At 37.0% G+C, this 15,618-nt stretch overlaps 1 protein-coding gene across 2 annotated transcripts in view; it reads right to left on the reverse strand.

The window, feature by feature from the left end:
* hpse2 (heparanase 2) overlaps nt 1-15,618 on the reverse strand; it is a 56,500-nt gene that overhangs the window by 13,140 nt on the left and 27,742 nt on the right. For both annotated transcript variants that reach the window (XM_077581388.1, XM_077581389.1), the window contains 3 exons: nt 10,449-10,622; nt 7,637-7,808; nt 5,366-5,413 (listed from right to left, as the gene is read on the reverse strand). In XM_077581388.1, coding sequence (XP_077437514.1) covers nt 5,366-5,413; nt 7,637-7,808; nt 10,449-10,622 — 394 coding nt within the window. The remainder of the gene's footprint in view (nt 1-5,365; nt 5,414-7,636; nt 7,809-10,448; nt 10,623-15,618) is intronic.

The raw sequence follows: 15,618 nt of genomic DNA on the forward strand, positions 1-15,618 counted from the left end.
GTGTGTGTGTGTGTGTGTGTGTGTGTGTGTGTGTGTGTGTGTGTGTGTGTGTGTGTGTGTGTGTGTGTGTGTGTGTGTGTGAGACAGGATGGGGATACGGATAATTTTAAGACCCTATACTATACAAGCAGTAGCGCAAACATAAACAATACCATGTACTATTTTTTTCATGTCATATCTCACAAACGTTACAAACAAATGATTAGGATTTTGGGAAAACTTGTGGCATGTATAATTTGTTATACCATGTTAGGTTCATTCTGTAAACCTGATGTTACACAGGTTAACACGTTGTGCAATGTTGTAAGTTATGGACAATATAATGACTTTCCAATTAACAACTTTTCCGGATGGATGATTTTAATACAATAGCAATCTTTTTTTTTTTTTAATTATAAATAAGTGGTTGAAGATAAGGATGCACACATGAAAACAAAAGCAAATTTTGGCAAATATTATTATTTTTTTCAACGACATGGTGGCATGATAAACAGTTGTATACCTATTTATTAAACATCATTTGTGAGAATTATTTTTTTTGAATTATCAAGGCAATAAAATGTATAAACAACATTCTATATCAGCTCATTACGTTTCAGCTATTTCATGGCAATTTACCATTCATATATTTTATAACTGAAGAGGAAAGCAATACAAAATGATGTAGATTCCTCAGTCAGAGGATCCATAAATCAAATTGACAATGTTAATGAAGCCTGTGGAGCAGAGGAAAAATAGCTCATTATCATTATAACATGAAAGAATTCCTGGCTTTCAAACATCTTTATTTTGGAAAAGCCTACGTTCACATGCCAATGATGTGCTGGATGTGGAGTGACATGTTTTTGTCTGTGCGGTTTCTCTCACATTACTTTTTTGTGTGCAGTATGCACACTCTGCACGCTGCAGTTTGAAATACTATTAAGTTCAATAGTAATATAATCATCAAATGCTTTGAATGTATGACTGGTTAATACCAACTACATGTGAGAGGATTTGATCTGGGCAACCATGCAGTTTTAAATTGAAAAGAAAATCACAGCAGAACATTGAACCCACATATTTTCATAACATATAATTGAACCTTCATCCAATCATCGGCTGATATTTCTTCAACTAATTTGTATGACCCTGGGTTGATTTGTATAAACTAAAATGGCTCCTGAATGGAAAAGTTCCCTGCTGCTCATGTTTTTGTGTGTGTGTGTGCTTAAACATTATTTTGAAAACTAAAATGTCAAATTATGTATTTTCAAAATGAGAAAAGCAAAACAACTTCTGATTGAAACGTTTTTTAATAGATACACTATTAAAAACACACACACACATACACAAAAAAACGTCATGAGATCAGCTTTCAAACCTTTTACATTTTAAGCAATCCCATTAGTATTTTTTTTCTTTTTTTGTATTAATGTTAAAATAACCTACAGTATATACATCAAAGTCATTGACAGAAACAAAGAAATGGGCAACAAATGTCATTTAGAAAAAAAACAAACAGGTAAATCTCATGTTATTTAAGACTGAGGAATTTCTTAAAAGTCACAATGAAACACACAGCAGTTAAAAAAAGGCAGAAGTGGATTTATAGGATTATAATTTGTTTTTGTTTTCTTTTTTTCCAACTAAGCAGTGTTCCCCCTCACACCTCATGTAGACACCACTAATGCACTGCTGCTTGCAATTAGAGCTCCCATAAAGTGTGCTGTTCAGGGGCCATGGCACAGCAAATAGGAAGCAAATTTGTCCCATTCACTTGTTCCCATCATATTTCCACAAGGCCAGACGGCAATGTAGCAGTCAAGACTTAACAAGGTCAGAGGGTCGAACTGGAGCTTGGCCGCTGATTGGGAGTTTGTTCTGAACTTTGAATGATGTTTTAAAGCGCTATAAATGTCATATCCTGTTTTGTTTGCGTGTTCCTGTGTGGAATTTTTCTCTGTACCGCAATTTCCCTGGTGTGTGTTGGTGGGCAGAGGCTCCCGCATCGTACCTGCTGGTGATCATCATCAGCAGGGTATTTACATGTAGACGAGGGAGGAAGGCGCCGAGAAGTTGTCGATTGCTCGTTACTGGTGCCTATACCTGTTGGAAATATGACCTCATAGTAGAAAATTTTGTCCCCCGCTTAGTAAGTGCTACTAATGCTTTGCTCCTCTACTTTGTGTAGTTGATATTTTTCTTCCCAGTTTTTCTAGCTATTTCGGTGTCATCCTCCTGTGGCTTCCATTCACCTTCCTTTTTTGGTATGAATACATACTGTGTGGTCAGGTCGACCTTATTTGTCCCGTTGCTTTTTGTTTAGTCGTTTGTTTCATATTTATGTGCAACTCTTGTTAAATAAACTCTGACAACCTGCCCAAGTCCAGTAAATTCTACTTTCTGCAATAAATTATAAAATGTCATAAATATAAGTCAAAGTCATGAACTGGCACAATCTTATTGCCCAAAAGTGAATGTCTTATGTCAAATATATATCCATTTAAAAAAATACATTGTGTAATAAAATAAATATGATTCATTGCAAATGGAAAAATAAAACGGAGTCCTCAAAACTAACTAAAATTATACTTCAAGTTCAATTGGGTGCTGTCAAAGTTAAAGGGTTAACTCATTGATTAATCACAAAAAATGACCACGTTAATCATGTATTAACGTAGAATAATCACACTATTACTTTTGACTGCAGATGATCATTTAGCTTGACAGTGGATGGTAATGTTAAAGGTAACGCAGGTTGTTTTTGAGCAATAAACATAACGAAATTCATTAGAGTAAAGCATTTTGCATCTGACATACAGTATATACAATTTTAAATTATGCAAGTAATTTGCTGATTAGAAAAAGAGGAGGATGAGTGTCTGCAGTGGATCCAAAATTTTCAAAGATGTCCTCATAAAATCAAATGTACACAGCAAATCTGTCAATGTTAAATTTCCAGTGTTTGATGGAATCTGGTGTAAACAGCGTTATTCTGACACTGTTACGATATAAAAAATTACTCTGTCAGAGTAAATTTCCTCAAGTGTAGGAGCGGAAGCTAAGTGTAACCTAATCAGCCCCACCTTGAGTGTTAAATTGACTACACACTCATTTCAATTGAAGGACAAACTTTACAAGTTTCCAGTGCTGTTGGCATTTCAATAGCGATACACCCAGTTGTTGTCGTTGTTGGGGCAGTGTGATTCAGTGATAGAATGGTTATCTCCCAACGCTGAGAGCGTGGGTTCGATCCCAGGCCAGTGTAACTATGTCAAAGTATCCTTTAGCAACATACTGAACTCCCAAGTTGCTCCTGATGCTGTGTCATCAGTAGTCAAAAGAGCTTTGAGGGCCTTGTAAGGAGGAAAAACACTATATAAATGAAGTACCGTTTACCAGAGTGAAGTGTTAGTTTGAGTTAATTTTTTGACACTAACACTAATGTAGAGTACTACCTACTCAGTGTTTACCAGTATAGATTTTATAACATTATACTGTTGGAATAACACTGATTAAGTGTCAAAAAAAGTAACATTTTGAAAAGTGTCAGATTTAAACTCATTGGTGTGGACAGATATAACATTTTTTAGTGTTAGATTTAACACTAATCTAGCACTAGCGATTTTGCTGTGTAGAAAGAATTGACACATAACAGGTGATCTTCAAATTTGGCGAGCAAAAAATGTTGATAAGAAGCCTTTGTAATTAAGTGATTAATCATATGATTAATCAAAATTCTAAGATGTGATTAATTTGATTTGAAAAAATAATCATTTGACAGCTCTAGTTCAAATACACAATGTATTAATAAAAGCAACTTTTTTAAACCAATAATCATCACACATCTTTTTAAACTCTAGCAGTAGCTAGCTTATTTCTTTCCACACCAATAAATTTAAAGGGTTTTCAACATTAGACAAAAGGCCAAATCATATTTGCAATACATCATTTTGAGCTGCATTAAAAACATTTTTTACCTAAAAATATTGTTGAATGTTCTGAAATGAAAATAAATTGGAAAAAATGACTCGTTTAAAAGCTGAAATGCACTAAACATCATGCACCTGCAATTTTTTCCTTTTCTTTTTTTAAATCGAAAACACAAAGAAAAAATGCCTTCAAAAAACTGGGGATGTTTATTGACTGCTGAAAATAAAAATCTTAATATCAGTCCCTTTTTTCCTCAAGAGGTTAAACCTTTTTTTGTTTTTTTATTTAAAGAAATCCAATACATCATACGGGAGTAAAAAACTGACTAAAATATTCTAATAACTAGAAAGGAATAACATTTTAAGCAAATAATATCGATACAAATTGCTTCAAATGCTAAACTGTAATATTGTGAAAACTGAAAGCCACACATGTCAAAAAAGAGCATTCTAATGACCAGTTCACAGTGATTGAAATGTACCGCACTGTACAAATCAAGTCACGGCAGCTGCAACGCAATGAAATGCGCATCGTAGACGTGCTAATGAGTGCTCTCCAAGTTTATTAGCTTAGTTTTTCTCGTAGACACGAGAATTTCTATCATGCAAGCTTGTAAGCCTGGAATCTTGAGCTCCATATAAAACTGGCTAATTGACAGAGAGAATGAGCTGGAACATATGGTTTGATTTTAACAGTGTGGGTGGTGTTTTTCTAAGCTCTACTGACAAGCCCTTCCTCCTTCCGTTTCTTCTAATGAGACCTGACCTTCACCTCACTGACCGTGCATTCACGCAAGGTGAGTCTGTTGTTCCGCATGCACACGTGTGCAAGGAGACAGGACTTTGATGAATTTGTATGCATTCCTAGAATGTGTGCAATAGACACATGACAGGTGTTACTAATTTAACACAAACTGTAGGTTGTTTTCCCTTGTTTTTCCATTCCCACAAGACTCACAGTTCTTCACAATCTCCCTCAATATCTCAGTAATAATGTGGACATGTCTGGCTGCGATAAAATCGTAGAAGTCTTTCTGATTCATGCTTCCCTTAGCAGGGTATCCTACTGTTGCCACATTTATGACTTTTAAGGCCATTTACATTTTTTTATATTCACTAAACCATTATCCATTTATTGCGATTGAAAATGCAAAAAGACCCATATCTTCTAACATTTTAGCAACATTTTGTGAGCAACAAGTGTGGGTTTTCACAGCCAATTTGTGCGCTTGTGCAACTGTTTATTGTTGTTTATTGTGTCTGTGGAATTCTTACTACTTTTTAACAATGGATCTAATTAGGTGTCATTTTAAAGAAAAATTTAGGCATTTATTTTGGAAAATCTAATTGCAGACATTTTAAGGCACTGCAATAAAGAGAATACTGTAGTGTGTGTATTCTGCCGATGTCAATTGGTGAATGAAAGAGGAAAAAAGGGGTAAAATACCTACTGTTGCCACGTAACTGCGTCAATAACTGATCCAGCGTCTTTCATGAATCTGAAAAAAAGAAAAAAAAAACAATTAAGCACAACCGATCTGAAAGGATCTAATTAAAATGTATCATGCTGATTTGCACCATGGAAAAGTTTCTGTGCAAGTGCAATAAAGGCCCCCAACCCAAAAAGTGTGAGAACATTTAATAAGGGCATTTGCAATTTAGGCTCCTTTAAAACATTCAATTGCTTCCAGGAGCTTTAACATGTCTACCAAAGGAAACACGCAGCAGAGTTGCTTTTTTTCCCTCTCTATTTTTGTGTGTATTGATTTATGAGGGAGTGCTGACTTTGGGTGGTGTTTATTTTCTTATTTAAAGTTTACTGCACACAATATCAAGCAGTGTTATTATTGGTACAGTCATTAGTTAATAAAATAAAACAAGAGAAAATGTTTAATTCGGGCCCTAATAATATCTCAGAGGACCTTCTATAAAAAGCCAAAATATTTTTACTGTATCCCAAAAGTAACTCATAAATTAAGATTAAAAAAAAAAATCCCCACCCTTTCCTGCACTTGAGCCTTTCAGTGTGAGTATTTGCAGTCGCATTGTATCTGACACTGACGGTTCCATATTTGGGGCGTAGCAGCTTGTCAGAAATGCTTGAATGTGCAGCCTCTTTCTAAACATCAGAGACACACAACTTTCGCCGCGCTGGCTTGTTTAGTCTGCCCAGTTCGGCTATTTGGATAGTTAGCAGCTCACAGTGTAAATCAACGTTAAGCTTTCCAACACCAGAACAGTCCTCGTAAGAGTGTCAAACACACCAGAATCACCTCGTCGTTAAACCTGACCTGAAAACTCCCCTGCCTTCCTCGCTCTCCTACTCCTACACTTCTCACCTTTATCGTCCACATCCTTCCTATTCCCAACCGCTCAGCCGTCGCTCAAATACACAGCTTTTTATTTGCGAGTAAATTTCATCTGTCAGAAACAAGCAGCTGCTGCTCTTAATGTCCTCGCTGATCTAAGTCGCTCGAGCGAAGGGAGGCTCGCTTCAAATTCGGCTCTTCCAAATACCTGTCAAAATGTGGGTGGCTGCAGAGAAGAGACAGATTCAGGTGGAGATATTTGCAGACATTAAACTCTTCCTGTGTTTATCTGCACACATGATTTTATTACAGCTTTACCGTGCCGTTTGACTTTATGGGCTCTATTGTGGTTCCAATTGTTTATTTCACAATGTGAGTTCAAGGCTGGCGATACACAGGGCAATCTTTCCATTGCACTTATTTGGTCGTTAGAAAGCTCTCATAAATGACAGGTCACAGCTGGGACAGCTTTCTATCCAGCCACAGTACAGTGGACACTGTTGACCATAATAGCCTAGCTCATTTGCTTTTGACATGATTTGCATTGGAATCCCAGCACTATGGACACAACATTCGGTCTTAATACGTCAGTCTTGAAAACTTACACATGTTTCAAAATGTCTTCCTTTGATTGTTTAATCATGGAGAATACTTCAGTTCAGGGTAGGTTTGGCAAACATTTTACATGTCAATGCTTTCAATGGATTTGGAACAAACAAAGCTTGCTAATATAATTAGATTTGAGGGGAGAATCAGAAAATCTTTACATTACATTTGACACAACAATAGGTTGTCTTTCAAGTGTATTGGGAACAGCAGCCCTTCAATAATAGACGCCATACCACAAATTGCGATGACATCCAGGGTAAATTGCAAAATGGGTGGATTTAATATTATCATTGTTGATTATAGAAGGATTCCAAATGCCTTAAAATAATGTTTTCTTTTTTTCCATTAAACCATTAACATTGTAGATCTTAATATTTTCACACTTGAAATCATACGAAAGTTGTAATATTTTTTGTGTTTGAAATTCTGTCTTACGTTTGGTAAACATGACATTTTTAGTCACAGACTCGGAAACAACATAGCCTATCAATATAATTAAGTCTGAAAGGAGACTAACAAATCAAATGTCAGCATTTCTAGAGCAAAAAAAGAACACTAAAGAATACATATATATTAACCAAGCATTGTTAGATAATCCTGCAGCTCCAACTTCAACTGGTGGAGAAACAAGCAGGTGAGAATTTGTGCCGATACGCTGTAAATCAGGTGACACCTCATTTAGGCTGACATGATATAACTAAGGCTGAGATGCTCAAACGGGCCATGCGGAAAGCCATAAACACTGAATGCGTGTGACTGCGTGTGCATATGCATCAAGACAAGTGATGCATCGCCATAACTGACCCGTCCAGAAGTAGAATGGCATTCCTCCGGGGTCTTCCTGCATTAGGGCCATAAAGGTGAGCTCGGTTATAGTAGCGTACCGACTGCAGCACGGTCCGTAGATGGTTGTAGTCCTGAGCCAGCTGGGTGCTGTTGACCACGCGGCCCACCATGCTGCGGTAGGCATTGGGTTCTGACGGGAAAAGGTTCATCGTTAACACAAGACTGTACAATATTGTTTAGAGACAGATCGATATGTTTTTTCCGGGCCAATATGATCATTAGTAGTCAAGGACGCAGACAACCGATATTTGGAGCCGATATTCATTTTCTAAAAGGGGAAAAAAATTGGCATTGAAATATGAAAAAATACAAACTCCAGATCTTAAATTTTTCGAATGTTTAAGAATATGTTTATTGAACAACTTTTAAGGTTTGTTAAATATTAGAGTTAAAAACTTAGTCAGTAGACATCTTTGTTTTAAAAATCTAACAAAAGTTCAGGGATCTCCAAGGGGCAGTTGCATGTTTGCAAAAGTTCAATTAAAAACTTAAGTAAACATCTCCCTAATGTTTTCTACAGAAAATAGTTTTCCAAAATTTCAAAATATCGAAACTATTAAAATTTTACTTATCTTAGTTTTAATTTCAAACAAAAACAGAAGGCCGAGGGCCAGTAGCATCTCTAAAAAATTAAATAATTAGTTCCCTGAAGTTAACACTTTTAAATTGATCTATTATTCGTCAAAATGCTGAATATCGGCGCTGATAACCGGCCCAGCCGATAATTGGTCTATCCCTAATATTGTTCTTGCATTTTTTTTTAAGGAGGACCTTGAGCAATTCATTCTAAGTGGACAGATGGACTCAGTGTCATGAGAAAACAAACGCAATCTGGTTAGACCCAAAAGACAGGAGACGATACATGTTGTTTAAACGTTGATTAAACACACCTCTAAAGAGAATTATTATCCGTACATATTTATCTGTTGTTTACGAGTTTCAGTCCTCACGGTTTTACGAGCAACAGCCTTTGCGATTCACCCTCCATAAATGTTCACTACATCTGCACAATCTGTCTAATCTATTTTAAACAGCTTCTTTCACCATGGTCTTCACTCAAAGATTTGACATGGTCAAATCAGTGGATTCTGCACGGTCTTCAGTCGACGGCTGAGGAAAACATAAAAGGTCCAAGCAGCAGCTTCACAGCAGATGAGAATAAAGTAGAAGGAAAAATATGCCTTAAATGTTGCACAAATGTTCAACATGGACCTGTCATAATTTAGGAGGTCAGAATAACACGGGCGTGTTTTGCTTTTTACTTTTTGGGACATGAAGTTGGCCCAGAAAACAAAAAATGAAGACTCTCAGCTAGAAGTCACTCACATCAGAAAATGTGTGAAAATGAAAATGGCGTGGCAGCCAGTTGGTTAGCAGCCATGTTTTACTGTAAGTGTGTGTTTTGTTTTTTATGTTTTTTTACATTACATTTCATGTTATGTTTTAAGACGGTTTGGGTGTGCTGCAGTTCCGCTCATTATTTGAAGAGCATAGATGAGAACTAGCAGGTTTCCCACATTCCTCGTGTGAATTTACAATTAACCCCTGAAATACTCGACTAACATCATGAAAAATCCTTTTAATCATTTTTTTAAAGAAATACTGAAAACGATAAAGATGCAGAATGCAAAAAACAACAACATACTTCAACATATTAGTGCTGTCAAAGTTAAAGCGTCATTGCTTAATCACAAAAAAATATTGCATTAATCATGTATTAACACAGATTAATCACACTATGAATTTTGACTGCAGATGATCCCTTAGCTTGACAGTGGATGGTAATGTTAAAGGTAAAGCAGGTTGTTTTTGAGCAATAAAGTAAAGCATTTAATAAATGTTTGCATACGACTTCAGATTAATTGTTCATGTCAACATATTGGGGTCATTTTTTTTCCATTTTAAGTAACTGGTTAGAAAAAGAGGAGGATGAGAATGTGCAGTGGATCAAAAAATGTGAAAGACATCCTCATAACATTAAATGAAATAATTAACACAGCATGTGCTCTTCAAGTTTGGTGGGCACATTTTTTTTGATAAAAAAGCCTTTTAATGAATTGATGAATCATGATTAATCAAAATTCTAAGATGTGATTAATCTGATTTTATATATATATATATATAAATATATATATATATATATATATATATATATATATATATATATATATAAAATAATAATAATAATAAAAAAATATATACAGTATATATATATATATATATATATATATATATATATATATATATTGACCCTGCTAGCTGATTTAACGCAGTTCATTCCAATTCTTTTGTGCATCATAGTCCACTTTTACGTCAAGACATATTTTGACGGACCATCAAAGCCATGACATAGTGAGACCGAGATGCCCCAACGTGAGTATAGCCGTTTGGTGGGGACCCATCCGAGGCTAGCCAGTAGCCGCAACTGCTGTTCACAGGCTGTGAGGGCCAACTTTAACAAGTAATACTGTATATAGTTGTCAATGCAATTGACTGGAAGCTTGCCTCACCGCAGTCCTACTGACTGAACTGCTGTATGTTTAGCACTCAAATGCGCACTGACACTGTCGAATGTGGCGTGCACATTAGTATTTTCAGTACACATGCGCAAATAACTTTCATTGGTCCCGAAATGGATGACTTTGCAAAGGTTATTTTCAGAAGTAGGATTTGACCTTAAGACTGTGACCTTATCGTAAGGCCTTAGACCTTAGCCATCCTGATTTTGAAATGCCCTGCGTGAAAACAATGTAAGTCATATTCTACTGACCGTTGCCCAACTCCCAGGAGATGTTGTATTTCTTGCCAGCGCTGTACTTGAGGAGGGTGAGCGTGGAAGAGGTGTTCCAGGAGTTGTCAGGGTTTCGGTGCAGCGCGTTGAGGCCCAGGATCAGGTGCAGCCCAGCACAGTCGGCAAAGTTGTACAATTTGTCTAAAGATCTGGCTGGGAGAAACCCACAAAGCAGTTGTAACTTTGATTCTTAGTATGCATCCATTCAAATAACATCTTTTTCTGCACATTTAGTCCTGTTATTTAACACATTAGTGTATTCCAAAGCACGAGTGAGATGTATCAGACACTTGTTGTGGTGCGCCTGGTGTTGCAATCTTTCTGCATGCAAATTTGTTCACATAAAAATCAGACTTCTTTCCCAATGATGATGCCAGAAGTGTTTTTACCCACTGTAGATTATGTACACTGCGTCTCGCTGGCAACTATATGCTGACAGTGCAAAATGAGTTTGCTCCTTGTGCGATACAGGGGGTGTTACATACTCTTGTTTTGAAATGTGATCTGCTTGAGTTATTACAATAATATAAATATTACCTTGACTTATGACCCACTCTCTTGGCTAGTCTGTTTCTGATTACATGTTGCCTTCGACAGAGGGTTCCACACCATATGAACTTGCCAAATTGTGGAATGAAGACAAAAGCAGAGCGCATTGGGCTGCCTGCAGGGATCTTTTCCAGGCTGCTGGTTGTGTGAAAATAGCCTTTTCCAACGTGCATCACGAATATTCACTTTCAGTCTTCAAATGTGCATGTAGTTTAACTCAACAAGCAGAAATAGAATGTAGAAATACAGCAAACGTCCAAGATCAAATTTGATCGCCTCTGATTTTTACATTTCAAAACAATTTTTCCCTACATGAAAAACAAACAGTGACATTTTAACTGCCAAACATTGTAAAATAAGTTTGGATCACAGATGCAGAAAAGCCAAAGCAAAACGAAAACATGTGCCACTGTAATATTAAGTATCTAGCCATCTTTCTATTATGTGTTTAGTATCATTCTCAATTGCTGTGCTGAAGACTATTCATATGTATAGTTTTTTTTTTCTACAAAGAATGTTGCAGAGTAATCGACGCTATTCAAAGTCACTTCTGTACATACAATATAGCATCTTTTATATTCATGCCAAGTTACCACACAAGTTCATTCTGCTTAGTCTCTCTACCGGGGCCCGGTTGTTCAATTCTCTGTTATTTTAACCACTGTTTAACCCCTAACCACCGGTTAAATTCCTAACCTGCCGTTAACTAGCTAAACATGGTTAGTCACGCTGTTAATTTACGAATCCGTCAAAGTTAACCGTGCTGTTTACGTCACTGGTTAGTACCGACATATCCCACAATTACATCTTTTTGTTTACTTCCGGGTCGATGAAAGAAATGGATACTGTTCAAACAAACCTTGCCACTCGCCCCCCAACCCCCCAAAAAAGAAGCAGGAACTTTTCTATTGACAAATAAGTGTTATTCAATCAATGGATGAAGCAATTTATGAGTTTTGTGAAATTACTTATTTGTATGTTTTTTATCCATCCATTTTCTTAACCGCTTTGTCCTCACAAGGGTCGCAGGGGGTGCTGGAGCGTTTCCTAGCTGGCTTCGGGCAGTAGGTGGGGTACACCCTGAACTGGTTGCCAGCCAATCGCAGGGCACACAGAGACGAACAACCATGCACACTCACAATCACACCTATGGACAATTTAGAGTGTTCAATTAACCTGCCATGTATATCTTTGGAATGTGGGATGAAACCGGAGTACCCGGAGAAAACCCATGCAAGCACAGGGTGAACATGCAATCTCCACCCAGGAAGGCCAAAGCCCGGACTCGATCTCACATCCTCTGCACTGGGAGGGAGACGTGCTAACCAGTCAGCCACCGTGCCGCCCCATATTTTTGTCAAATGTTTTTTATGTCTAACATATGTGTATTTTTGACTGATTTGTATATTTGTGTAATATTTTGATAGAATAGTTTTGAATTATTTGTCTTGTTTTTGTATTTACATACTTCTTGTAAGTGTGTATTCTTCATCTAATATTTGTAATTGTAACTGTTATAAATTAAAAAAATTGAATAATAATAATAATAATTATTATTATTATTATTAGTAGTAGTAGTAGTATATTAAATTAAAGTAAATAATTAGCCACTCTTCACAGTGTTGTTGTCCGTTTGATTATTGACGTGAAAGCAAACAAGAAACATTACAGGTAACCTCTCTTTGGAATCCCCTCCCACTAAATGTCGGGCAAGCCCGCTCTCTTTCCATTTTTAGAACTCGTCTTAAAAAACACATTTTTATTCTTTCTCTTTTGATTCGGCATGAGACTTGGCATTGTATTACTGCTAAGCAATCGCGTGTGCGTAACTCTTCATCAGAATAATCACCAATGTCAAAGTCAAGCCCTTGATGGACTCTTTTTCTTGCGCTCAACGGGCAAGGCAGCATTAGCCACGAACGCAGACTCAACCATAACCACACTGTTAAAAAGTTAGCGGTGGTCCTTAAGTGTGCTAAGAAGCAAGTTAACACCCGGTTAAAGTTAACAGAGTTTTGAACAACAAAATAACAGTGCCGTTAAAGTTAACGGTTGGTTAAATCTACTAGATATAACCGAGTTTTGAACATCTGGGCCCTGGTGGCTGGTGTTATAAAAACTGTATATATTAGGCTATATAATCGAGATTTGGTTTTATTCTTATATGCTACTAATGTCGACTGCAGCTGTAAATACAGTATTTTGCCAGTGTGAGATCAATAAACTCTCATTCAATTATTTTCCATTAAGAAACAAACAAAGCCAAGTGACAACATTACTGTTTTATTGATAATAAATTCCATCCTCAAGTGCACAAATTAAATAGCCAATAAATGGTCTAATGTCAAGCCAACAAAGCATGCTTTTTTAGTTAATATAGACAATAGTGAAGGCAACAAGACTTACAAACAAGCAGGAACTGAATGTGGCGTACTAAAGACCCGTCAGAGCTTTTCCAAACGTTAGGCAACGATAGACTCAAAATAATTTTTACCAAAAAATAAAAAAAATATTATTTGATTCACAAATAGGACGATCGTAGCCCTGAAAATGTGAGTACTGGTACAATTGCTGTATTTACTCAATGGTTAATTAGTTTCATATTTTGATGATCTTATAATTTCTCCATCATAATACGCATTCGGATATAAGTTCCCCCAAAATCACCCTTCAAAAGCAAACTTTCCTTGCTACTCGTGTATAGTATAAGCAGGGGTGCAAATAATTGGTACGCAGGTACGCATGCGCAACAGAAATAACGGAAGCGTAACGTCATGTGAATCAAGGTGTGCCTTTGCGTACCTGTTTTTCACACTGCCATCCACTATCTCATTCATTCTTGTCGAGTACAATGAAGGAGAGAACTTTGAAAGATGCCAAAGAAACAACAGACATTAAGCAGCTTCTTTGGAATCAAACCACCAAAAAAGATCCAATCCTGAGCCGAACAAGAGGGCTTTTTCTGAAAATTGACTCCATGACTTTCCGTGGTGCAAGATTTGCCGCTCATGTCCACATCTTGCTGACAAAACAGGTGCGTTTCTTTAAGGGCTCAAAGAATTTCAGCCATCCTTTATTTGACAAACATGAAAAGAGCAAAGAGCACATGAATATAGTGCAAGCTATTGCTAATCAACAAGCTAGCCATGAAGAAATAGCCAGTCGTCCTCTTGCTAGGTGCGAGACAGACTCAATGATGAACAACAAGCTCTGTGCAATATTTTACTCCTCACCTTTCATAACGGTAAGCATGCATATCCCATGTCTTCCTATTCTGAAGATATTCCTGTACTGAAGCGGCTTGGAGTGGATGTCGGCAGTGTGTATCATTCTTCTTGAAGGTGGCACGCTCATAATTCAGAGCATTGCGCAACCATCAGTGGGATTTGGGAGCAAAGCTGCAGTCTTCTGAATTTTGGGGGCTGCATTTTGATGGATCGGAGGACATCACAAAAACTGAGCAGGAGATCGTTTACGTCGTGTCAGTGTCCAGTGACGGAGAATTTACCTTTGACTTCCTTAGATTGAACTGGGTGCTGAAGCCACAACCGACGGACTAGTCAAACTTTTCCAGGACGCAGGATTGGATAACTGGAGCGCTAAACTGGTCGCTGTGTGCACAGATGATGCTGCTGTCAATGTTGGTGCGTACAACGGCGTTGTGCTGAAACTTAAGCAACTCGCTGGTGTGCACCGTGCACACACTAGAGAACTGTGCAAAGTCAGCTGATCAAAGTGTGCCTTAATGTGAGACATTTAATCACTGTTTGATCAAGCTGCTGCAATTTTATTTACAGAAAGGTGGTGCAAAAAACACTGCTACATTGATAAAAATGTGTGAAGAGAATGGGATTTCTTTTGTGAAACTGGGTAAGTAATTTTCATAATATCAGATATTCTGCATTGAGACATGAAACACTGTTAAAAATATCCAGATCTAGCCATTAAAATGCAGCTGGCTAAAAGTGACACAAGGGAATTGCAGCATATCTGCACAGAGCATTTTCAATGTTTTCTGGCAAACATGCTTGCTATTGGTAACACAAGGAAAAATTGGACAATGTAAAGATTGAAGACATTTAACATTTTCTATGCATATTTTTACTGTTTATGAATTTACTTATAGTATATAGATGCCATATAACTGTGATAATGTTTGTGTGAAATATATTGGACATATAACTGTATTGTAATGAATAACACTTTTCACTCCCTTCCAGCTGGTGAGATAGGAATGCACATGGGAGGCGGGTTCTCAAGTTCTCATGGAAGATAACACTGTGGGTCTGAGGGAGTCTAGGTCGCATGGTAGTACCTGTCTAATCATATATTTCCGGCTTTGGACGGAACTGGAGTAAACATGTCAGTAAATCACTTGTCTGTCTATTATAATTACTAACCCTTTGTCCAGCCTCAGAGGAGGAGTATGCTTTTTTCATCTATAAAACAACTGTGTATTTTCATATTGACACACTCGAGGCTTAACATCACCTTTGGAATGTAAGCATTTACTCTTGTGTCTTTTAAGAGCTCTTAAAATAAATTCTTTATAAAGAAGGCTTCTTCATCAGATCTCATTTTTCAATTATTTTTGAACACG

The sequence above is a fragment of the Vanacampus margaritifer genome, chromosome 12 (assembly GCF_051991255.1).
Source record: "Vanacampus margaritifer isolate UIUO_Vmar chromosome 12, RoL_Vmar_1.0, whole genome shotgun sequence".
Classification (NCBI taxonomy): domain Eukaryota; kingdom Metazoa; phylum Chordata; class Actinopteri; order Syngnathiformes; family Syngnathidae; genus Vanacampus; species Vanacampus margaritifer.